The sequence below is a fragment of the Aulostomus chinensis genome, chromosome 3 (assembly GCF_037954235.1).
Source record: "Aulostomus chinensis isolate RoL2024-O1b breed Wild chromosome 3, RoL_Achi_v1.0, whole genome shotgun sequence".
Classification (NCBI taxonomy): domain Eukaryota; kingdom Metazoa; phylum Chordata; class Actinopteri; order Syngnathiformes; family Aulostomidae; genus Aulostomus; species Aulostomus chinensis.
The window spans coordinates 8316007-8343349 of NC_141322.1; the positions used below are offsets into that span (position 1 = coordinate 8316007).

Sequence of the window (27343 nt, forward strand, 5' to 3'; positions counted from 1 at the left end):
CCAGCTAATTGTCAAGCTACACAATGGCCACCGCGACACTTCAGTCATTCAATGTATTTCTGACGGATAGATTAACCGCAGCGGCGGTAGACATCTACGGGTTCGTTGAGAGGACAATACTCGACTACCAGGAGGAGGTGAACAGGACCAAGCTGGAAAACCAGAGGCTGCAGCGGCTGCTGGATCTCGTCTACAAACCGGAGATAAGACTGCACAGGGCAGGTACGTCTCCTGACGATGGCAGAGTGATAATCGAGGCTCCACAAATATAAGCAATGTGTTTTCACTGCCTTCAGCCAAGTCATCATTTATGTCTTATCTAATGACGGATGATTGCAAAAAACGAGGGCCGTATTTCCGGTAAAATTTCAAAAATAAAACCTCTACGTTTTTGTGTGACGAAAGTTTCAAATGGAACTTGTATCATATGTTGGATCAAGAAAGAGGATCATATCACTACAATAAAGCCAATTTCATTTAATTTATGAATAAATTCAGTACTTCTTTTTTCCTACCTTGTAATTATATGTTTACATAGTAGACTTTAGGCATGTTGGTTTGAGTTTAATTTGTGTCATGATTATTACTACATATGTAACTAACTGTGGCACTGATGCTTTCTGGCTCATGGAGGATTTAATTTTTTTACATTGATTTATTTTCAAATTATGCAATTTTTTTCCCACTGTGGCATTAATACAACTATCGCAAGTATTTTAATCTCTTGTGTAGCTGTGTGTTCCAAATAATGTCAGAGAGGACATAAAATGTCTCCCTCACTGTTGTCTTAAACAACACCAGTCTTATAAATGATATATTGTTAAGTGTTAAAGGAACTATATACAAAGTCTGTTCATGCTAGATGTTGTAGTTGTGGACAGCATGCAAACCAAAGGAAACCGGCAATGGAGCCACACCTCCCCTTTCCCCACACTTTCCCACTCCCTCCAGAGTGTTCTTAGTTGCCCCCTGTGGTGTGAAGCCTTGAACACTCACTGAGCAAATGAAGATATAATGAGACCATTTTGTGGACAATGTCAAGTAATGAAGTAATTATAAAATACAGCAAGTGAGAAGGTGTCCTTTAAATTTTTAGTTTTGTTTTATTCTGTGAATTACAAGTTTGGGTATTATTTCAGTATGTCACCATTTGAATCAAACGGTATCCTTTGGCCTCTTATAGTGTTCATTTGTTGACACAATGTCACAATGTATGTGTAATATAGCAGTTGTAATAAGCTTTCTTGAAAATACTAGCTAACTGTGTGTGAAAGAGACGCTGCAGTTTAAAGTTAAAGAAATTGCTAGCTTCAGGGCTAACTGTTATTTTAACTTCCTCATTTAAGCAGGTGGCAGTAAAATGTGGCCTGGGTCTTAATGAATTTTAGCATTTACATACAGTTAACTTTAATGACAATCTGCTAGTGTATCAAGAAAAGTTAAGAGAATATTGATTGTTTTGAAATTCCTATTTCATAACTCACAACATACAATATTAAGTAGCATAGAAATGTATACATTAAAGTTGATACTGCATTGCTTTTAAAGTAATCCAATATAGGAAAATACAATAATGGCATTTCTTCAGTATGCAATGAAAGAAGCAGTGTGGCATTTCTGTAAACTTCCTAGCCTTCTCTGTTGTGGTAACAACCTTACTCTCCTCACACGAGTCCATGCAGCCAAAGCCTCCTACAGTCATTTTTTTAATAAATCTTGAGGATGGCGATATAAATTCTGCAAGGATAGCTGATAACCTCTGTTCTGTGTGCAGACCACTTCCCAAATGCCTCTATTGTTAATGATGTATATCTGCATCACGTCTTGTCACAAGTAGTTTGTTTTGAAGTCAGTGATTTTTTTTAATGTCTCCTTGAGTTTTTTTTTAATTCTATGGAGTGACTGGTAAAGTGCTTTGTTATTGTGTTGGGCTTAGGGGGCTTTCAAACTTGTCTTTAATTGTTTGGGCTTTCACTTAAATATTTTTATAATTTTCTCTCTGACGTTTTCTGGGTTGATACAGATTTATGGTGTTGCCGTGGGACATAGTGACTTAACCATTGCAAGTTTTGCACTGCAAAGCTTTCTTTGTAATGTAGCTGTTCAAGTATTGCCGTATAACATATTTGACAGATGTTTTGTTCACCACCGGTTCAGTTCTGTTATTTTTGGTCATTTTCCTGCTCATCTGCATCCATATTGACCATTCTGCGGTCTGAGACCATACACACATGCTCCATGCACATCAGGACAGCTGTTGAGCAGTATGTTAGAAGACTCTAAACACTCAGAGGATAAGTTTTCATGTTTACAATCACAAACATACTCAGTAATATAAATGAAATTGTAAATTGTAGCCTATTTCACACAGGCTGACATTGTGATTGTGATTGTTTTAACCTAATTTTCAGAACCATGGGGGTCATTTCGTTTTATTGTGCTTTGCTGGTTTGCTCCATACTGAAAGTTGAGAGGAGAATGGTTCATTAACCTTGGTTGGGTAAGGTGTTCAAATACACTGCTCTGCAATGTCTGCAGTTGGCCTATTCAATGTTTTTGCGCAGAATTGTCCCACACCTTTTCCACTTGTCTTCATGTTTACATTAGTGTTTGTCAGCCTGTAGGCAGCTGCAGTCATTGACAAGAAGATAATCATTGTAAAATAGGCTTACAGTAGCAGACCTTAGATAATGCTGTTTTGTGTCAATGTCAAATATATGGAATAAAAATGTATAAAAGTTATTTTATTTTTTGACAAACTCAGTTCACAGACGGGGCTCGTTGTACGACCTTGTGACGCTAGCTATTCAAATTTATTTAGGCAAATAAATTATCAGGGATCAGTCAGGATTTGTGAATATTCATTTAATACTACAAAAAAGGAAATTCTCTCTCTCTCTTTCTCTCTCACATTATTGAAGCCAGTTATAGAGCAAACAGGTTCAGCAAGCATATATTGGAAATCCACAGAGACTATATAAGGGTCTAAGGGCAGAGGATGTTATGATGCCATGTAAAACTCTTTTTTCTTATTATATATGTATGTATATGTATATATGTATGTATATGTATATGTATATATGTATGTATATGTATGTATATGTATGTATATGTATATATATGTATATGAATGTATATGTATGTATATGTATATATGTATATATATACATATATGTATATATACATATATATGTATGTATATATGTATATATACATACATGTATGTATATATGTATATATGTGTGTATATATACATACATATATATGTATATATGTGTGTATATATACATACATATATGTGTATATATGTGTGTATATATACATACATATATATGTATATATGTGTGTATATATACATACATATATATGTATGTATATATGTGTGTATATATACATACATATATGTATGTATATATGTATATATATACATACATATATGTATGTATATATATGTATATGTATATATACACATATATTTTTATACGTATACGTATATATACGTATACGTATATATATACACACATGTATACATATACGCATATATATACACACATGTATACATATACGTATATATACACATGTATACATATACGTATATATATACACATATGTATACATATACGCATATATATACACATATGTATACATATACGCATATATATACACATATGTATACATATACGCATGTATATACACACATATGTACACATATACGTATATATACACATGTATACATATACGTATATATACACATATGTATACATATACGCATATATATACACATATGTATACATATACGCATGTATATACACATATGTATACATATACGCATGTATATACACATATGTATACATATACGCATGTATATACACATATGTATACATATACGCATACATATACACATATGTATACATATACGCATATATACATACTGTATACATATACGCATATATATACATACTGTATATGTGTATGTGTGTTTATATGTATGTGTATACAGTATGTATATGTATGTATGTGTATACAGTATGTATATGTATGTATATATGTATGTATACATACATATATACATGTATATAAGTATATGTATATACACACATATATATGTGTATATATACGTATATATGTATATGTAAATATATATGTACGTATATATGTTTATGTACGTATATATGTATGTATATATATTTATGTATGTATATATGTACGTATATATGTATATTTACGTATATATGTACGTATATATGTATATGTACGTATATATGTGTGTATAAATGTGTGTGTGTATATATGTATATATTAAATATATGTGTATGTAGATATATATACATGTATGTGTATGTAGATATATATACATGTATGTGTATGTATATATATACATGTATGCGTATGTATATATATACATGTATGCGTATGTATATATATACATGTATGCGTATGTATATATATACATGTATGCGTATGTATATATATACACATGTATATGTATGTATTTATATATATACACATGTATATGTATGTATTTATATATACATGTATGTGTATGTATATATATACATGTATGTGTATGTATATATACATGTATGTGTATGTATATTTCTACATGTATGTGTATGTATATATATATACATGTATATGTGTATATATATATATGTGTATATATATGTGTGTGTATATATATATATATATATATATATATATATATATATATATACACATGTATATATATATGTGTATACACCTGTCAGTCAATTAAAAAATTAATCTAATTAATCGCATGATTGTCCATAGTTAACTCACGATTAATCATATATTTTTTATCTGCTCTAAATCTACCTTAAACTGATATTTTTCATTTTTGTAATTAACAATATCAACATAGGAGTAGGCAAATAGCTGCTTTTTGCAAATGCAGCATGTTTATTAGTGCTGGAACATTGTACTTTCCAGAAGTACAAACAAAACAAAAGATCCATCCATCCATCCATTTTCTCCCTCTTATCCTGTTAAGGTTCGCGGGGGGTTGGAGCCTATCCCAGCGGCTACGGGTGAGAGGCGGGGTTCACACTGGACAGGTCACCAGTCCATTGCAGGGCCAACACATATAGACAGACAACCATTCACACTCGCATTCATACCTACGGTTAATTCAGTGTATCCAATTAGCCTTGTCCCCAGTTGCATGTCTTTGGACTGTGGGAAGAAGCCGGAGTACCGGAGAGACCCCACGCAGGCACGGGGAGAACATGGAAACTCCACACAGAAAGATCCCGTGCCCGAGCCGGGACTCGAACCTGGAACCTTCTTGCTGTGAGGCGGCAGTGCTAACTACTGCACCACTGTGCTGCCCCAAAACAAATGATGCACAGGGTAAAAAGAAAAAAAAAATCAACAACTCAAGCCCAACACATATAATAGTAATGATTACTAGTACTAACTGAAGTACATGAACTATTAAGCCATTAACACAAAAGGATGACCCGTATGCATTGCGTCAAACTGTGATGCACAGAATGAATCAAATAAAAACAATGAATAAAGTGTACATTAAACAGGGGGCAGTGCAATACAGAACAGGACTCAAATGATATAGTGGGGATATTGCGGGTGGTGGACGCCTCCAATGGGCTCCGTCGTGCCAAACAATCCAGCGTGGTTTGTTTTACGGCAGAAGGGAGCGGAGGGCTCTTTGCATCAGCTGTATGCTTCGCAGAGAAGTGATACTTCAGACTGCTCGTACTCCGGTGGAAACTAAGTTCAGCTTTACAGTGTATGCATATCACTTTTTTCCTGTCTGCCATCTGGCAGGGCTTTGAAGTTGAACTTTCCATTTAAAACTGACGTATTCTTTTCCGTGTTAGTCCTACCTTAATGCTCATCTGCTCTCTGTTTTTTTATTTTGTCTACAAGCTGCAACTGGCTGCATCTCGCATGTTTGACGAGTGGTGCGTTCATTTCTGGTTTTCCGCAAACTACAGCATGGTCAAAGGGTCAAAAAGCACAGTGCGCGTTAATCACGATAAAAAAATTATTGGCGATAAAGGGAAGTGGGGTTAACTAGTTAATAATGCTTTAACACTGACACCCATTATATATATATATATATATCTATATAGATATAGATATATATAGATATAGATATAGATATATCTATATCTATATAGATATATATAGATATCTATATATATAGATATAGATATATATAGATATCTATATCTATAGATATCTATATCTATCTATATCTAGATATCTATCTATATCTATCTATCTATCTATCTATCTATCTATCTATCTATCTATCTATCTTACATTATCCAAGCCAGTGTGGCCCTCTGAGGAAAAAATTGTCCCACCCCTGCTTTAGCTGAATAGAGCTGCTACTCTGCAATATTTTTAACTTTGGTCATTGGTGATACTTTAAGCAGTTAATTTTTCCTGAGGTGGTATCTGGTAAAAAAAAGTTTGACAACCACTGATATAATTAAAGTGATGTTCAGTGCCTGTTTGTTACTCACACATTTTTGGGAATTGCTGCCAAACAGTTCAGTCTTCATTTCATCAGACTGAGGGTTTTGTTTTTCATTGTGTGAGTCGTTTAGGTGCTTTGTACAAAAGTATGGCTCACATGATTTAGGCCTTTAAGTGAGGAATGGCCTTTGTCTGCCCAGTCAGTCATAAACAGGCAAACTTGACATCGTGCTGCATTGATGGTTATGCTTCTTTAAGTCTTTCCCATCTCCACAAAGAAATTTTGGATCTCATTCATCGTGATCGTTGATGTCTTGGTTACTTGTCTGGTCAAGGACCCTGTGTCACACCATTCAGTTTGGCTTGGTAGCCAGATCAAGGAAGACAGTTCGGCGGCTCCAATTTGCTGCTGTTTGGGAATGCCAGAGGCTACCATGCTCTGGAGCATTTTTAAGCTCCAGTTAAGTTTTAGAAGCATCTCCCTGATGATTGATAGTAGTAGCATGATGCATCAGAGCGAATTGCAAATAAGGTTGAACAATTTTGCAAAAAAAAACAACTCAGTGATTTTTTTTTGACAGATATTGCAATTACAATGATGCAATGCTTGATTAGCATTTTTTCACCAAGCTCCAGTTCATAGTCACTCTGTGAGTTTTAAAACGTGATGGAGCATTACCACATAATACCACCAACTATCATATATACCACTATATTATACACTATATTCTAACAGAAGGATGAAAACTAAAAAGTGATGACCTTTTTTCAATAAAGGTAATAATAAAGTTGCAAATGTAAAAAAAAAAAACTACACACAGGAGGATGCAATGAGCTCTGTGAGAGCACTATGAGAGAGTATTTTCATGTTGTGAAATTAACCAAGAATGTCACGCTGTAACTGATTCACCTATGATATTCATTTAAGTGTGACTGTAGAATCAGACAAAACTTAACAACATTTGATGGGGAATCCTGAATACCGACTGGGCATGATCGTATCTAAGAATCTGCTGAATTGGTTGTTGTCTCTTGTTTTTTTGTGTTTCTATCACTTGTACATAGAGTGCATGGTTGTATTAAACCCCTTTCTTTCTGTTTTTTTTTATTTGGGGTTGCCTTGGAGTATGCACATGTGTTGTCTTGAACATTGTTCTCTATGCTGTTTGAGTAGGGACTTTTTGTCATGCTCAGTCTGCTCTGTGCAGCTTGATGTGCCATAAAGCTTTCTAGCGTGTGAGACAATATGTTCTTGATGAACTTCCTCGTTAGAAACTTGCTTCCTTCAGATTTTGATAAATTCTCAACCAACACACTGATGTACCTCAATTATTGTCCCTTGAAAATTCTGAGACAGATACTTTTTATTACGGTAACCCAGACATTCTGTGATACTCATTTATGGAGTTCAACAATCAAACACTTTATTGGTGTTAAATATCAGGCTGCCTTACCCTGCAGGGAGGTTGATAAGTGCAACAGATGAGTAATGATGGCTTTTATTCTGTGTGTCAGTACTAGGAAATGTTGAGTTCACAGTTTCAATAAATGTGTGCCATTAAGAAGTTTGGCCTTATTGGTTAAAAAACAACAACAAAACTCTTCATTATTCAAAATAAAGTTCAGAAAAGGGTATTGTTAGTTGGAAGTACTGTTATTGTATGAGATCAAACAAGAATATCCCCAGCGCTAAATTAATGGCAGGTCAACACATTCAGACTCATTCTGCTACAGTTGTCAAAAAATAATTTCTGCATCTGATACTAAAAAAAATTCAGAATATGAAGAATAGTTTCAAAATAAGTAACATACCTTTTATATGGATTGAATTTGTACTTAGAGTGATAGGTTTGGGAAATGGACCTATTTTTGCAGTCATACACCTCAGTAATTCAAACTGAACTCAGACTGTTGTTCCCACTTAAATTTAGCAGCACTTTTATTGTTAGTCAGATGTGTAGATAGTGAGCAAGCAGTGGAGATTATTTATTTGGGTTGAAAAGAGGGACAAGCTGTCTGCCAAAAATGCAGCATTGTATATATTTCTGTATTTAAAAAAAAAATCACACATGATGAAGTAAGCTTTGAGAGATCATTCTGACATATAAGTCCTGCTCATCTCCCCTCACAGCAGCAAATTGGAGTAAAAAAATTGCAAAATTTCTATGTTACCCAATATTCTTTTGACAACAAGCCCTGAAATGTTGTTAAAAAAAATACAATGACAAAGGTGGATCCTTGATATTTTACCATAAATAAACTTCATTATCCAAAATGACATCATTTTGTTAAAATGATTAACTTCATTTGGATATATGGTCTGCAAAACTATGTTCATATCAGCGAAAAATCTGACTACATATGCTGATAGTCATGTATCTGTAACGGGCCAATAGTGATTGATATTATCTGCCACATGGATGTATCAGCTGCACCCACTGAGCCTTTTGGAAATTTTGGTACCTTAGAAAATGAGTACTTAGGCCTCATCTGGATCCTTGTCATTTTCATTTTGTGGCTGTATCAGGCAAGAATACTTTGCTGGCAAAGATGGTAAACTGCTTCTTTGAGGTCATATGGCTTGCTGTTTAATTCTGATTTAGAACCAAAATGATCCAAAAAGGTGATTTAGGTACTGTATTTTTCACAGGCTTTTTTCATGACTGTATTCACTGAAAATGGATGATGGGGGACCCTACTGCAGCTTGCATATGCCACACAATGCACATAATTGCTGGTGGGAAAATCTGAACCCATTGCCCACTAATGCAAGTGTTTATCAATGTGTTTTGATTTTGTCTGCTACTGTTGGTGCGAGCCTCAAGGATGGGGATCGTCCAAGTTTCCCAACATCTACCTCATGTATGATCAGATAAGTACCTCTTCTAGCTGCTACCAAAAACATTTTCCTATCTGCTGTTACAGATTCAAGGCAGATCGATTTGCCCATACCGACACAGGAGGTTTCTGCTCAGCCACAGCAAATAGAGAAGGAATGTATTCCCAGTGCTGCGAAGGAGGATCCAGTCATCCTGTCCATTAAAGAGGAAAAGGCCGAACCCTGCACCAGCTCAGCTGTCCCAGTAGTAATGCATGACAACAGAGCTATCCCAGACAAGCTAACTGGAATTGTGACATTTAGAGCACATGCTAAATATGAGGCACCAGAAAGCCTAACTCAAGCTACATCAATCAAAATGCACAGAGAATATGAGATACCATCACAAGAACTATTATCATCCTTTGGAACACTTCCATATCTTTTTCTTTGTAATATTTGCAATCAACCATTTCTGACAGAAGTGGAGTTAAAATTGCATCATGCTATTCATTCAAGTCCCACGACCAACAATTTGAGAACACATTCAAATGAAAGATCATTTGTCTGTCCCATTTGTGGTAACAGATACAAACTTCAAGGTCATATGAAAGGACATATAAGGGCTCACACTGGGGAAAGACCTTACACTTGTTATATCTGTGGGAGGGGTTTCAACAGATCTACGATCATGAGTAAGCATGCCAGGATCAAACACATGGAGAATCTGCCATACAAGTGCATGCAATGCAGCCGTCACTTTCCCCTGCTAGGTCACATTAAACAGCACATGAAGCCAATCCACGATATTACCTTCTCAGTTTGAAATAAGATTATTGCAGCACTGCTGGAGCCAGTTACCACTGATGGTCAGTAATTCTCCTGTCTCCTGTTGAACTGAAAATAGATTTAATATATTTTAGGGTTGCGCTGATTATGAAATTGACTTCATAGGTACAAGGTATTGTTCGTGTTGTCAAGGCCATGTTGTTTGTGTTCAGATTAACTGGTTCATATGACCAAAAATTAAATGAATTAATTGGTCCTGCATGATTTAAGAGATTGATTGTGATTATCGTGAACGACATTGCAATATATGATAAATAGTTGCATCATGAATGTAGTTGCCCATCCAGGAAAATGCAGATATAGTTGATGGTTTAAAATGTGTTTCACAACTCACAACATACTACTGGATAATAAAAACTGCAACAAACTTGCCTGCCTGGCTTAACATTTTGAAATATCTTCAATGTAAAGAAGAATTTTTTTATTAATATTAATTTAATAAAAAAATCTTCTTTACATTGAAGATATTTCAAAATGTGAAGACAGTTGCAGTGTTATGGTTCTGTGAACTTACGAACATCATCAACAAAGGAAGCGACCTGATCTGGTTGTTATAAAACTTGGGAATAGTTGTATGAGAGAAAAGATTTCGGAAGGGTAGCTGGTACATTCTGTCCAGTGTGCACCCTCTTTCTTTGCTAATGATGTATAGATGAAGGTTGTTAGGTTGTTATGGATTCTATAATTTCATTGTCTCTTTCTTATGTCTCATTGTATTGTGTGATACTGACAAAAAGATCCTTAAATGTGCTTTATAATTGTTACTATCTGTAATTGTTTTGCTTTGGCTGGTTTTAATTTTGTGTTTTTATTTACTTGTCTACCTGGCCATCCTCTCACTGTATGGTTTCCATACTTATCTATGCCATCTTTGGTTAGAGAGTTAACTTCAGGGTCAACCTGAGATTTTCTCGACTATGTAGTTGGCTCATTTTTGCAGACCTAACCTGATCCAGAGCAAGCTAAGAGGTAAAATGCGTGGTCAAAATATATATGGGCAACCATAGGCCAGTGGTCTCATAGACAATGAGACCATTTACCATTCATCCCATTCATAATTTGACATCAGTGCATTGATTGTGGGATTATGACAGATAAAACCCTGTGTCCTGACTATGACCTCCATTATCAATACTGATTTTTCTCTTGAGAGAATTATTGACAGTTAATTTGGAACCATATTTAGCCAGATGGATGAATCACAGTTGGGCTCCTATACAGTCCCACAGTTTGTATCTACACTGTTACTTCAACTGTCAACAGTATACTCCATTGTCTCTGCCTATGATTCATTTATTTCAATCCAAGGTGATTTTGTCAGATACACGCCACACAATGATGGAGCAGAGCTATCGAAAAGTCTGTTAATTTATGCATTTACACAGTCAGCTATTTGTTGCCTTCTCTCCTTCCTGGCTGTGGCAACACCATTGAGTAGTATCAACTCCAAACAAATGTTTATGTATGTGAAAATATGCACACGTGCATGTGTCTGCTTTGGGTGGTTATAGGCTGAAGCATGCACAGTGTTGGCAGTTAGAAGTGGATCAGATCAGAAGTTGGAGCTGCCATAATGATATCTGTGTGTCTATGATTGTGGAGAGCATGACAGTTAAAATAGAGGATAACGCTGGAAATGAGGAGTTGACTTTTTCCTGATACATCATGTCCATTTTAACAAAGGTAGTGACCACACAAACTGAAAGAAGTGGCCGGAGCTGTTGAAAAATCACTGAAGTGTAGTATCTCTTTCTTGGATACAATATCTGGTTATCACCATAAAAAAAGTTCCAGTCTGTGTTACCATCATGATGGAAGTTACTCCCATTAATGCCAAGCTGATAAATACCTGTGAATACTTAAGGGTACTTTTTATTAGGATGAATCCTTCTTATAATTGTGTCCGTTGCAGATATTGTGCCTGTGAGAAATATTGGGTTGCTGAAGTGGAGGGAAAAAAAATTCAAGCTCCAGTGTTTCTAAACTAATACCAACTGAACAATGTTACAACACTGCAGCTTGAACCCAGACAGCCAAATAAAAGTTGTGGCTGAGATGACTTAGAATTGTGGAAGGTAAAAGCAGTGATAATAAGTTTTCATTCATTTCATTCCTCCATGTATATTATTGATGAGCTCCCACTGCTCAATGTAGGTCTGTTCAAAATAGGAAGCTCCTGAAACCAGATGTAAATTACTACATTCACCCCCAGTTTGTGTGTTCCCACCAATGCCAATCGGAGCAAAGCTGATAAATCGGTGTCCATTGTTCTGTTATCTGGACTGAATGCCGATAAAAATTGTTTCCTTTGCAGAAAAAAAATAGACTTGAAAGCAAGTATGAACAAGGTCCAAGCCCAATGCAAGTCCAATCCAGCGCACAGTAGACATGATGCAAGTTCCACCTTGCAGCAAATTTTGCACATTCATTAGGGCAGTCATATGTTAATGAGACCAGTTGTTTCTAAGATATGCAACACTTTTGCAACATTGTGTGTTTGTTTTGCGTTTTTCGGGATACATATTGCATAACTTTGAAAAACTTTTTATTGCCTGTGTATAACATTATGGATGCAAAGTTTTGTTAAAAATGGATTAACAATTTCGAGAAGTTTAAAAAAGTAAAAAGTAGGTTTTTCTACCATACGAGGCAACTGCTAGCTGTCTCTTACTTGCAGATATACACTTACTGACCTCTTTATTAGACACTGCAATGCAAAGCACATCAATAACAGTCCAACCATGAAATCAATAATAATTAAATGTATTAGTTTGTAAATGTTAACACTGTCAGAGAGACTTCTTTGTTCACTGACATGACAGTGAGTGTTGCTCTTCAATTTAAATCTTCATTACAAGTGTTTAGAATTATATCGAGCCATCATACGCAGGTATTTTGTCTTTTTTGATATGAAAAATGTAAAAAATTTAATTAGCCAATATATCGGTTATCAGATGTTTTTTATTCCCTCATATCAAAATTAGCATCAGCCCTAAAAAATCCATATCATTAAGGCCCTATTATCCTCATTAGGTATGTCAGCGTTGCAGTTGTAAATTGGTCATCAGTTTTTTAATCCAGGCTTGCTTGAGAGAATATAGGGAGCATTTTTTTAACTAGATGAGGTTTCCATAGTTAGTACTGGACTGCACAGTTACTTGTGGAAAGATTGTGTCCTCTGAATTGGAAGTTTCTGACTGGTTCTTCCATGAGTTTATAAAAACTGATGAATGAGCTACATTGTGCTCCTGGATCCTATCCAACATGTAGACTGGATAAAAGCAGATATGAGAACATTTTTATTGTCTCGTATTTGTCCAACCCCCAAAATTCACAGTGCTTGTCGCATTAAAGTATTAAAAATAATGCATAGTTTGATTTTCTTAACATTTAAAAGCATGCATTGCAACTGGTAATAACATGGTATGGATTATTATAAAATCCACAAACTTGGTAAATTTACTGAGTATTACCACCCTTTAAATTAAAAGAAAGCGAAATTATGACATACTAATTTCTAAATACACATATTGAGTTATTGATGGTGGCAAAGTCATGCCTCTTGTGTCTGTGTTTCAAACAAGGTTTAGCAGAAATCCTTAAAGTTTGTGTATACCTACATAATGTGACAACTTCCACTTTAGTTGATATACTTGTCAATTGCTCTTTTTGCAGTTCCGAGCATAAAACGATGCTAGTATATTACTACCCTCTCTCATCTTTATCCCTGTTATGGAGACACTAAACACTTCGTAAAAATATATGCCTGAAAACTATTAATAGAGTTTCAGTGTAAAAGAAAATGAGTGGCAAGATTAATTTTTATACACACAATAAATTTCACCTGCTTAAAGCATGTTTTTCCAAGAACTTGGCTAAACCATGTTTTGTTTGAATTCACAAATAAATAATTAAAAGGGGGTGCAGAATGTCATATTGCATAACTTTTGAGGAATACCAAATCAACATTTTTTTTTTTAATCTAAAATGCACAGCTTAGACATTTGGTGTGAAATACCTGTAAATCAAACCCTAGTTTTTCAAGTAAAATGGCCGAAATCTCACTTCAAAACCCTTCCAATAACAGAAGAACACAGAGACTATCTTTTAGTTTAAGAAGGTGATGAGGACAAACCATTACCTGCAAAAATTACTTTGAGTGACATGGATTGTTACCATGAATTTAATCAACATGCCGTGATTGTTTTATCTTACTGTAACCCTTCTTTTTTATTTCAATCAACTAGATCCTAGAGCAGTCCCAAGAATCAAAAAGTCACTTGACGGAAGTATATTGACATGAGTGTTGGGTCATTATTCAATCCAATCGCCTAAATATTACAGCTTTGCATGGAAATAAAAGAAACGATAACATCAGGTAAAGTCTGTAAGTGTTCATTTACATTCACATTCACATACAACATTTGTTTGTTCGTTTCTGTCAAAATAATGCACTAAAATGTCTTTTACACTGTCGTTAATCAATTCACACATCAAATATCTGCCTTCATGTTTTGGAATCTTACAGCTGGTGGTCTTACCTAAAAGCAACGTTTCATGCTTCCAGCTGTTTGTTTGACCTTAGACTTGATTTTAACACACAAACATGTTTTTTTGTGTGATTAATTTATATGATTTTGTTATAACAAATTAGCCTTTAACATAGAGTGTTATTTCGCATGCTCCAAAATTGTGTCTGATGACAAATATAGAAATAATTGTGGGATGAACAATGGGGCATGAAACAAGATAGGAAACAGCGTACATAATGTGTTTCATCACAACAGAAAAGACATTTTATCAAATTGCTAGATGATTATGGCATACATCATTGTGCAGAATAATGAGACTAATGGAAATTCCTGTTTTTCATCAGTTGTCTAGGTGCTCAACAAAAACTCTGTTTATATATATGTGTGTGTGTGTGTGTGTGTGTATATGTATATGTGTATATATATGTATATGTATACATATGTATATATATGTATATATATACATATAACCACACGATGACAAGGGGGCGCATCCATACAGCAAGTCTATTTTCGACAGACAGCAAATTGCTTTGCAGACAGCAGAGTACATGAGACAGAAAGCCTCATACAAATGGTGTAGTTGTTATCCAGGCAGTTTTCAATATAAAAAAAAAAAAACATGTGCAGACTCATCACCAAAACTGACAAAAAAAGGAGAAAATTCAGCCAGAAATATTAGGTTAATATGATGGGCACAAACTAACAAACAACGTCCAATACACTGTGGAAATTTCTGCTGCACTGAGTGCAGAGATAAATGACGTTGCATCCCGAAAGCGGTGGAGTCATTGCCTGTGTTAGTAAGCATGTCTTCCACTGGCAGGTTTGATGATTTGCTAGCATTTGCTTAGTATGGTTCCTGGTTAGCATAGCACCAGGTTAGCTGTGGTGCTGTTGAAGTATAACATTATGCAGTCATTATTTAATCTGACTTCTCTTAAGTGCACAAGACAGTTTGCTCACTTATCTGCTTAAATAGCTAAGCTAATGTTAGATTTTTTTCACCGTGCATTGTGAAAGTGGTATGCCATGCATCTGTAAGTGAGATCAATGATGATTCCCTAATGAAAACAGCACTGAACTTTTAACAGTTCTCGGGTTAAAAGAGTACAAGCAACCTATTGTATAAGAGCATGAAAATATACAGGTGCAAGATCTACAATTGGAGCATTTTAAATCAACGTCCAGTCCTGGGTCAAATGACCCTGCATTAGACATAGATATTCATCAGCTTGGCATCTATGGCAATATGGGTCAGTGTTAAGTCAAAAACAAGGCTAAAGCTGTTTTACTGTCACCAGAGATTGTATAAAAGTGCAAGATACTGCTACTACACTCCTGTACTGTTCTGAAAATACCAGACTCTTCTTTCCTCTGTGTGTGTGTGTGTGTTTGTGCGTGTTCTTGTACTTGCTACATATTGAGGACTCAAATACGTATTTAACTGCAGAGTGAGGACATTTTTAGAAAGTGAGGACATTTTAGTTATCTTCAAAGGGCCATTTGAAGGTCAAGACATGGTTTTAGGGTTTAGTTTATGGTTAGGTTTAGGGTCAAGGTTAGGGTCAGGCAGTTAGTTGTGATGGTCAGGTTTAGGGTAAGGGGCTGCATGGAGAATGCATGACATCAATGAAAGTCCTCACAAAGATATAAGAACAAGGATATGTGTGTGTGTGTGTGTGTGTTACTGTGTTACTTTAACCTCTTCTATGGATTTATATCCAATATGAATTCCTGATTATTTGTAAAACATCATAGTTTGCTCCTCTGGAGTGAAATATGTTGCTGTCCATTTCAGTGTTTCTAGTGCCAACGTGAACTCAATCAAAAATGAATGAATTCTACTTACGAGAGAAAAAAATTCTTCTTCTCCTGCCATCAGCTGACAAAACATCATGTATAATCTCAGAAACCTTGGAGGCAGCTGTAGGACCAGACAAACACCTGGATATTTTTTTTCCTATTTACATTCATGAACTTAGTACAATAATTTCCTCCTTAAAACCATCTACCTGTCACCTAGACCCATCCCAACAAAGCTGCTCAAATATTCTCTCCCCCAGTTAGCGCTTCTCTCTTAGATATAATTAATGTTTCACTGCTATCCGGTTATGTCCCACAGTCCCTTAAAGAAGCAGTATTTAAACCCCTTCTCAAAAAACAACTCTGGATCTAGAAGTTTTTGCCAGCTACAGACCAATATCGAATCTTCCTTTTCTCTCCAAAATTTTGGCCAAACAGCTCTTTGACTTTCTCCATAGCAACAGCTTACTGGAGGATTTCCAGTCACGTTTCAGGGTTCATCATAGCACAGAAACAGCAAGAGTCAAAGTTACCAATGACCTTCGACTGGCATCAGATGAGGGACTCGTCTCTGTGCTGATCTTATTAGATCTTAGTGCAGCTTTTGATACCATTGACCATCATTTTCTATTACAGAGACTGGACCATGCCATTGGCATGAGAAGAACTTCACCAAACTGGTTTTGGTCATATTTCCTCGGTCGATTGCAGTTTGTACTTGTAGTGATTATTCCCCTGAAACTACGACAGTCAGCTACAAGGGTCTGTGCTTGGGCCAGTCCTCTTCACTCTGTATGTGCTTCCACTAGGTCACATAATATGGAAAAACTCGATTAATTTTCACTGTTTTGCAGACAACACACAGCTGTACTGATCAATGCATCCACATGAAACAAATAAGCTGACCATACTGGAGGCCTGTCTAAAGGAATTAAAACATGGATGTCCCACAATTTCCTTTTATTAAACTCAGATAACATCTAAGTTATTGTGCTGGGCCCAAAATACATCAGAAACACCTTATCTAATGAGATAGGTACCCTGGATGGTATCACTGTGGCCCCCAGCACGACTGTAAGGAACCTAGGAGTTATCTGTGATCAGGGTCTGTCCTTCAGCTCCCACGTTAAACATTTCTCCAGGACTGCTTTCTTTCATTTATGTAACATCACTAAGATCAGACACATCCTGTCTTAAAAGATGCAGTAAGACTAGTCCATGCTTTTGTCACTTCCAAGCTGGATTACTGCAATTCTCCTATCAGGTTGCACCTATAAGTCCCTTAACACTCTCCAGCTGGTCCTAAACAGTGCTGCCCGTGTGTTGACTAGAACTGCTAGAAGAGACCATGTCTCTCCTGTACTGGCTTCTCTGCATTGGCTATCTGTTAAATTCAGAATAGAATTCAAAATTTTTCTTCTAACATTCAAAGTCCTCAGCAATCAGGCACCTTCATATTTGACAGAGCTCATAGTACCCTATTAGCCAGCTAGAACCCTTCACTCCCAGGATGCAGGGTTACTTGTGGTTCCTAGCGTTTCTTAAAGTAGAATGGGAGCCAGAGCCTTCAGCTATCAAGCTCCTCTCCCGTGGAACCGCCTCCAGTTTCAGTCCAGGAGGCAGACACCCTCTCTTCTTTTAAGAGCAGACTTAAGACCTTCCTTTTTGATCAGGCTTACAGTAAGGTCTGTCTTAGGCTAGCCCTTAGATATGCTGCTATAGGCTTAGTCTGCCGGGGATCTCTTATGTGCACTGGGCTTCTCTCTCCTCCTCTCTGTCCTCCTGTATGTGTTATACATATAACCTACTCATATGTGTTACAAACTCATCTTCTTCTCTGAAGCCTTTGCATTTCCCACATCCCAGATCCTGGGGGCTGCTGGAGGAGGCGACAGACCTGAAGAGGCTCAATCTGCCACCCTTAGCATCACCTGCTCATGTCCTCATCTGTCCATCATTCTCTTACCCCTTCTCTCCCTCCTTATCTCTGCTCCTCTCTGTCCTTCTGTATATCTGTCTACCTCCATTGTCATCGGGTCATCTGTCTTTGTCTCTGCCCCACTCTCTTGCTGGCTTTCCCCCCAACTGGTCAAAGCAGATGGCCGTTCCCATTGAGGCTGGATCTGCTTGACGTTCCTGCCTGTTAAAAGGAAGGTTTTCGTAATCACTGTTGCAGGATCTGGTTGCTCATGGACAATTGTTGGGTGCAAATTTATTGACAGACAGTGGTGCTAAACCTGCTCTACTTGTTAAGTGTCATGAGATAACTTTTGTTGTGATTTGGCGCTATACAAATAAAATGGAATTGACTCTGTTACCAAAGTTTTCAAGATTAAGGGTCCTTTTAGGATCAACCAGGTGTTTGTTCTGGAGATGTGCATCACTGTGACTAAAGGTTGCTTCACCAAGTTTAATCCTAGCACAGTACTAAACTAGTGGCCCACTCCGTCTCGACCTGAGAGGCCTAGAAAAATTGTATTCATAAACTTGTATGTAATATACTTGTACACTTACCTGCATGTTTTGATTTACAAACAAGCTGCATTGTCTTATATTCAGATCTATGGTTGACAGGAAGCCTGTGAGTTAAAGAGACCCTATTATACTCATTTCAAGGGCTTTTAATACAGTGTTGGACCCCAGTGGGGCACTATTAAAAAGATTTGATCAATAAAAAATCTCCATAAGTATCGCATACAACAGTGTGTGTACTCCTCCTTTCTGCCTCTTTGCTGCTTCCCTCTGAAAAATGCTCGGGTTCAGCACCCCCCCCCCCCCCCCCCCCACACACACACACACCCTCTCTGCCCCTACCGTGCCCACTCTGCTGAGATTGGTCAACATATCGAGGAGCCTGCTCCCTCCTGCTGCATAGTAACACGCCTCCTTTCACATGCAAAGAAATTGTCTCACCTGGTAACCAGCTTGTTTACAATTTTAGAATTTTAAAAATGCCGACTTCAGCGATACAACCATATGTCTTGGACCCAGAATCACACCCAGACAACAACAATACACAACCTGAACCAGCGTTGTAGCAACGACTTTTACAAGACGTCTCTGAATGGTAAACGCTAAATTCCACCACATCTCATATTATCATCATACGGTTGGATATAACGTAAAAAACAGCGATGCTATTTTCCAAGAGAGCTGGTTGGTCAGGAAGTTGTGCTTTTAACGTTGCGATCTAAATCTGGGACATAACCTGCCCTGGACCAGGTTAGCCATTCAGGATAAGTTACCATGGAGATGCACAAGAATTGAACCACTGTCGTAGTACAGAAAACCCAGAGTTAACCCCTAAGTTACCTCACTAAATTAGTTCTTCTTTGTAGTAACTTACAGGCCTTGTGATGATGAAACTGTAGTTTAAGATTCTGAAGATGTAACATCCTGCTACTCTGTTACTGTTTTTTTTTTTTCACCATGGCCTGACATAAAAATTCAGCAAAGAATCTAATGCTGTACTGTGTGTACCCGCTGCTTGTATTTATACTGCAGTTGAGAGCTGAAAACAGACAAGACACTGACAGAATGTTACTTATAGGTGTCCTCATGACCATGTTAAGACCGGACAGCAGTTGCCTTTGAGATTATCTTTTTCACAAATCCAGCATCAAATTTAGGTTTGTTTAGGAAACTGCTGTCCGTGTAATGCCAAGAGCACATGAGCAGTGAAGATGAAAGAGTTACTTGCTTCCCTGAAAACAAAAAATCTTCCCATTGCTGCCTTAATTCATTTACTTTGGGAAGTCCATTCAAAAAAACCAAGTGTTTGCGCCCGAAAAAACACTTTGTTAGCCATTTATATGATAACACTATAGCTCTGTAGTCTGCAACGTATACTTCCATGGCAAGGTGGGGTGGGTGGCAACACTTCTGGGCACTGAGACCAGAGTCAGGTGAGTTGCCGTATCTGGAGCTTCCCCTGAAGTTGTGATGTCACAAAATGAGACATTTGAAAAAACTCTCAAAATCTGAGCATTTTCAACACTACAAAGCTGACTGAAACTGCCGCCGGGGACCAGTTTAAGACATGCCTATCTCATGATATGACACTTCCACATCATCTTGAACAAGTAGCCAACATTTTAAACATATTTATAAGTCCAAAAAGCTGGAAAAGCACAATAGGTCCCCTTTAAAAATCTGAATGGTGTTGTCTGAAATTCTGGCCACTGTAGGAACTGAACAACTGAGTTAAAACAATAGTTTTTGATAGTCCATTGAGTTTTTCCATGTCAGCTTTTGCCACAAAGTCCCCAAGTTCAGCTATATTTGCAAGATGGTAAAAAGTTGATCTTGTAACCCTAGCTTAATTGTTAAAATAGAACATTTAGATGAGATAAGAGATTTTGGTGATTTAAGTAAGATTAAAATGTGTATAGATGAAGTCATCAATTTAAGTTGATTATTTAATGGACTTGATTAGGTTTTAATGAGCTTTAGAAGGTTTTCATCAGGAAAAAGTGCAAGCCACATTTTTTTATGTAGTGCATAAGTGATAAGTTATTACAAACTGCGGGTAAATTTATTACATTTTGTGTAATGCATCATATTTTCTGTTCACAGCAACACGATCTTCCAGGCATGTATAATGATAGAAACTCCAGGTAACTTGCTCTTTACGAGTGGAGTTGGTATAAATAAACCCCATTCTGCTCATGTTATGCGTTCCATATGTCTCCAGTATATTTCAAGGAAGATGTGCTGCTTAGACAGATGAATCATGTTTGTTTTGATTGTTTGGTGGTGTTTGAAGAGTTTTGTGAATATTACAGTTTTGAGAAAATGGTTTCAAAAAATGGGTCTTAACAGTTATATAACACTATGAACACCATTAGTGCGTGTCTTCTGCTCATGCTCACACCAGCGTCATTTCATTGGGAGCACACTTTGACTTTATTTATATAAAAAAGTTTGTTATTGGTTATGTGATTTAATGTTGAAATTAATTAACTGAAATGAAACATCAATAATTTTTTTGCTTTACATTAATTGCTATTGTGTATGTCTCCTAATACCAGTACATACTACAGATGTAGTTTTATCACTAAGGCCTTGTTCAGATGCTCCTCATGACACTGTCATTACATCCAGTCACATTTACTGAGATGTCCTTGAACAAGACTTTCATGCCCAACTGACCTGGTCAGTGATGCTGTTCAATGGCTAACAGATGACATTATGGTTGTCCTGGACACCTGGCAGGTGTAATGTCTGAGTTACAGCCAAAAGTTCCAGGAAACAATCTTAATGAACAAATTCCAGATGAGGACAAATTTCCTGGTGCTGTCATTGGTAAGGAAAAATTACTGCTTGACCATAGCAGTTGTGCAGAGCTATACATGCAAATAACATTTTGTTAACAACTGCATTTACATTAAATATTTGAGCTTCTGCCTCTAAATGACGTTTGCCAAACCAAGATCTACATTTAAAGTTGCCAGTCAGCTGAGGTTGCAGCCTCATTGACAGCAATAACTGTCTCTTCAGTGTGCTCATTGAACTGATCATGATGATTACGACAAAGTTCTGAAATTGCCAAAACCATCCATCCATCCATTTTCTACCGCTTATCCTGTTAAGGGTCAGGGGGGGGGGGGGGGGCTGAAGCCTATTCCAGCAGCTTTCGGGCAAGAGGCTGGGTACACCCTGGACAGGTCGCGAGTCCATTGCAGGGCAAACACATATAGACAGACAACCATTCACACTCACAGCTGCGCCTGTGGTCAATTTAGATTATCCAATTAGCCTAGGCCCCATTTGCATGTCTTTGGGCTGTGGGAGGAAGCTGGAGTACCCGTAGAGAACCAATGCTGGCACAGGGAGAACATGCAAACTCCACACAGAAAGATCCCTTACTCAAGCCAGGGCTCATACCTGGAACCTTCTTGCTGTGAGGCAACAGTGCTTACTACTGCACCACCGTGCCGCCCACTGCCAAAATCAACTATAAAAAAATAAAAATAAAAAATAGATGACTCAATAAATGATTTAAAATGGCAAAATACCACCATTTATTTAATTCTCATTTAATTTTCTGTTTTGAGCCTTCACTGTGCTCTCTGGGTTCTACCTGGTGATGAGCAGAGAGCTAAGTTCTTCTCGTGTGAAGGCCACTAATGACCTTTAGGCTTCAAGCCATGGAATGGGACGCATGAGGGGATCCTTTTCAAAAACACAAGAACACCAGTCACAACATACATACAGGTCCAAGCAAAAGTTTCAAAGCCATATGAATAGCAATGCTTGGTTCTCTGTACAGAATACATTAAATATGTTTAGGGAGATAAATGAGGGTGCTGGGGAAAGGGGAAAATAATATATTCATTTAAGAATAAATATATTAACATTTATAGTAGGATATTAAATCAACAGGGGAATTTTTGCTATTTTAATCTATTTATTGAGTCATTTATTTATCTATGATTTGGGAAGTTTCAGTCCCGCCTTACCCTGCAGCTCTAAATTAATCTCATTAAGCTGGTCAGTAAAATCTGGAGGGAACAATGAGTGTGAGAGTGCCACATCCATCATAGTAGATGAATAGTCATCTGGAGAGAGAAACACCCATGTGTCTCAACCACCCACATGCCTCTTGAGTTGCTCCTCCTCCATATCCACAGCCACATCCTCATATTGCGGTGTAACAGTATTCCTGGACAGTTATCCCTCTCAGACAAAGCCATGGTTGCACTGCAGAAATGACAGATGGACATTGAATTTGGGAATACAAAAAAAAAGTCCCCTTCCCACTCAGGATGATCGACAGCTACCAAGTTTCAGTCACACGCCCTGAACAGGTTAGCACTATGGCACTAGGCAACATGCACAGTGAGCCCTTGCTCAACAAGTGGCTGATTAAAAAAACAGTAATGTGTTGAAATGTATTGGAAAGGACATGCAGTGAATAGTCGCACAGTCAGACAAAAAAGTGCTGCTACCATTGTACCTATTTCCAGATACTGAACCGATACTGGTTCAAATGTAAATGATACCAAACCCTATATTCATAGCGGACAACCCTTACTAATACATATATATTCTCTATTCATACCAAAATCCCATCCTTAACAAGAACCTCAAAATGATGTCTTATCACATCAGGAGCAGTTGTAATAAGGTTAGAATTTATACCAGAAAAAGTGTCGAAGAGTGTCTAACTGCAGATGTACATACACATGGTGTGTTTGAATTTGTACTGCCCAAAGACGAAATTGTGCTTCTTTGTGTACTGTTCAAACAAGAAAGTGGTTTGGCAACAACTACTATTATTAAGGACACATGAGTGGTATCTAAATACAGTCCATGTGTCCTTAAAAAGAAATATGAATTCTCACAGGAAAGGTTTGGTGTACCATTAATAAAACACTAGCTACTTTAGTTCTGCACATTTTCAGTTATGCCTGGTTTGTCCCACAATCAAGCTGAAGAGCATCCAAGGCAGCTGATCAAAATGATCTCAAAAGTAAAAATCCTAATGGATGAAATGCTGGGAAAACTGTTTTGATGCTGATGATTTCTTTATGTGCAAATATAACATGCTTCCATTTTGATCCTTTCAGATGTCAAACAACCAACTGTGCAGACGCCCATTGAGGAGATACCCTCTAAACAGCAGGACTACAGCCAAAGTTTGTGCCAGTATGAACCAGGACCTTCCAAGATTAAAGAAGATAGTGCAGAACAGAAGGAGGAAATGTGGATTAATGGGGGGGCAGACCAAGCTTCAGGGGAGGACAGTGATGATGGCGATGCCTTGACAAAAGAACTTATCAAAACAGTACAGCAGTTAGAAGACTGTAGAGCAGCAGAGGAGAACAGAGAATTAACCCAAACCCCCATAGTGGAGCCACAGCATTCCAAGGAAAAGACAAGCACTACTTTATACCGCTGTCACATTTGCAACTACATATTTACCAAAAAAACTGTGCTTACATGGCACCTCAAGACACATGAAGGCAAGTCGCAGGACAGTAAGGGAAACTTTGACTGTCACATATGTGGAAAACATATACCCTGTCAAAGCAACCTGCAGAATCACATGAGAGTACACACAGGAGAGAGGCCTTACAGCTGCCACTTCTGTGGCAAGTGTTTCAAATTGAAAGGACACATGACAGAACATATAAGAACTCACACAGGAGAGAAGCCTTTTAGTTGCCACATTTGTGAGAAATCATTCAACAGAGGTTCAACTCTTAGGAAACATGTTTTAGCCAAACACAAAGAGGAAAGACCGTACAAATGTGGGGACTGCGATGAGTTATTTACTGAAAGGCTGCTGATGAAGAGGCATATGCAAGAAGTTCATGGTATCAAATTGTCAACCAATCAGAGTCCATCCTAACTGAATGTTCACATTGCAGGACGGGGCAGCATAATTTTCTCTTGCTGAAAAAGGCAAATTTATGATATCAGACTTAACAGCATGATTTATATTATGTATGAATGACTTTAACACTGTCGTTAGTCCTGTGTGAATGTATGGTAGGAGAACTCTAGAACAGATACATTTTTTGATGTAACCTGATTTAAATTTGCTATACCTGCTCCTAACTTGATCACATCACTCAAGCTTGCAGAGACGGAAAAGCTACTGCTTGCAATTTGTGGAAACTAAAGGAAACCCATCCAGGAGAGATGATGATGCTGAGCTTTTTGTGTATGCAGTATACTCCACCTCAGGCAGTGAAAAGTGATATACAGTTGATGTTCCACTGGGTGATGATGTACAGTAAGTCTATTGGACACTCTCTCTGCAGTATCAGGGGTATCTGGCAAATATTACCTGACATAACTCAACCGATTACAGTGAAAACCAGGAACCAAATTAAAGCTACAATCAAAGTTGAATTTAATTGTGTGAAATTGTTTAAATTAAATATGTGTTTGCATTTTTTCAAACCTGCCCTGTAAACGTGTAAACGGGAATAAAAAGGTGAGTAAAAGCTATGCTGTAGTCAGACAATTATATATAGTACCACAGGTCCTACCCATCTATCACTAAACCAAGTTTAGTTCAGCAGCACAACAAAATACTACCTTTAAAGATACCATTACAATAGATCAACTCCTCTGTAAAAGAGAGTCACTAAATATTTAACATTATCATTCTCACAAAGGAGGGATCTATTGCTGTATGTTTGGATTATACTTAATATAAAACCTGCCAATCGTGTTCATGTTTTAGCTCATCAGATCAGATTAAAATCTATCATCATCATTATTTTTTTTTAAAAAGGATTGTATGGGCATTTGCAGTCATCCATGATGGCTGGGTTGGAAACATAGTTGCCATGTGCATGCAATAACTAGTGCAGCTCTCCTCCCCAGTGGATGGAGTCCCTCTGGATGGTCAGGAGGTTATCCTGGACAGCAGGAACCACTGGGTGTTGGGCAAGCAACCTCTTTGACTTTGGCTGTGACTCAAGGCAATACTCCACTGAAGGAAGATAGATCAGCCAATTGCTCTGGCCTCATCCCTTCATGGCCACGGCAATTGTCATCATTACGTAATAATAAATTAAATGTGATAGTAATTTAGTAATTCATCACATTAGTAAATATGAAATCCCACATATATTGAAAGGTTATCATACCACTGGAGGCACACACACCTCTATTTATTAATTAAATATTAAGCTTGATGTTGTACTTTTGGACCATTTACATAAAATTTCATACATAAATGACAGTCTAATGTTATTGTACTACTGTTTCATTTACTGCATCCTCTGTATTGTATTCTGTTTTGTCATGCAATTTTAACAATAATAAAATAAAATAAAACACTGATATGGTAAAGAAGGAACAAAGCTCCAACTATTCCGGATGCAACATCATTACAGATGTGCCTGTGTAATCCTGGATGACTCTCTATTCTGACAGACAACTGTTTACAATGTTTTGTACTCTGTAAATAAAGTGACAGTGAGACAACAAATTAGATCAAATTAAAATGTGAACATTTACATCTTCTGCTCTGAGTATATTGGAACCATAGAACTGACAGTAAACTTATTTCAATTCATATCAAACCTTCCTAGATTTATGCTATAGACATATCCAAACAGGTTAAGTACATAAATTTGTGAGCTGTCGTGAAATGTTACATAAACATTGTTAAATTAAAACTCTAGAATTAATTTACTGTATGATGTTTCAAACTCAAAGCTCTCAGTGTGCTGACTGCACAAAATGTAGCTGAATTTGACTCAGAATTACAGAAGAGAACTTCAGTCATTTTGAAAACATTGTCTCATGCTATGGGTACAAGTACACTTTTAGTTTTCATGTAGTTAAAACTTGTAATATGAGCTGTCGACATTGGACAAACTGCCATAGTCCGCTCTCCCCACCCACACATGTACTTTGTAGCCTATGAGTAGAGTGTGTATAAAGTAGGGATGGGCCTGATACTCTTGAGTATCTGGTACTGATATTGCAGATGTGACAAGGTTGAGCAACTAACAAGTAACAATGTGTCATTATCATGCTCGGGTGCTTTTGGGGGGGGGGGGGGGCTCATTGGGTGTCTCTGTCCCACAACATTCTCTAACAGGCAGCTATCATCCATCATCATATAGAAGATAAACGTATTTCCTTGTTCCCGAGTGCAGACACAACTTCACTGTGTACAGGATTCACTTCTCTCATTGTTTTTGTACACTGTTTAAGATTTATTCCCCCATCAAAATAAATCAATAAGCATAAAACTGTAGGTCAATGGACCCAGTGCTTTCTTGACTGACCTTTATTCTACATCAGATCATGCTTTGGGTTGCAGAAAGTAGACCAGGATCATCCCTTGGTTCACATTCACAATGACAATTCATTTTAATATTAATAAACAAAAACCAAC

General features: G+C 37.2%; 2 protein-coding genes across 5 annotated transcripts in view; one reads left to right on the forward strand and one right to left on the reverse strand.

Moving 5' to 3' along the window:
• Positions 1–26979, forward strand: LOC147267557 (uncharacterized). 3 transcript variants are annotated; one of them, XR_015112047.1, is made up of 3 exons: positions 1–222; positions 9394–21089; positions 24045–26979. XR_015112047.1 is itself a non-coding variant. In XM_086198466.1 (2 exons), exons 1-2 carry the CDS (start codon positions 24–26, stop codon positions 24827–24829), a joined length of 984 nt encoding a protein of 327 aa, XP_086054592.1. In that variant the 5' UTR covers positions 1–23; the 3' UTR covers positions 24830–26979. The 3 variants fall into 3 exon arrangements, 2 of the variants coding, with proteins under 2 accessions (XP_086054592.1, XP_086054593.1); XM_086198466.1 differs by lacking the exon at positions 9394–21089; XM_086198467.1 differs by lacking the exon at positions 24045–26979 and having other exon boundaries at positions 9394–21807.
• LOC147267556 (cytosolic 10-formyltetrahydrofolate dehydrogenase-like) overlaps positions 1–27343 on the reverse strand; it is a 100227-nt gene that overhangs the window by 40237 nt on the left and 32647 nt on the right. The window lies entirely within an intron of this gene.

Excerpts from the sequence above, each read along its gene's own strand:
- LOC147267557 (XM_086198466.1), top strand. The coding sequence starts at position 24 with ATGGCCACCGCGACACTTCAGTCATTCAATGTATTTCTGACGGATAGA. Across the intron at positions 223-24,044 it reads GATAAGACTGCACAGGGCAG|ATGTCAAACAACCAACTGTG; the intron begins GTACGTCTCCTG and ends TGATCCTTTCAG.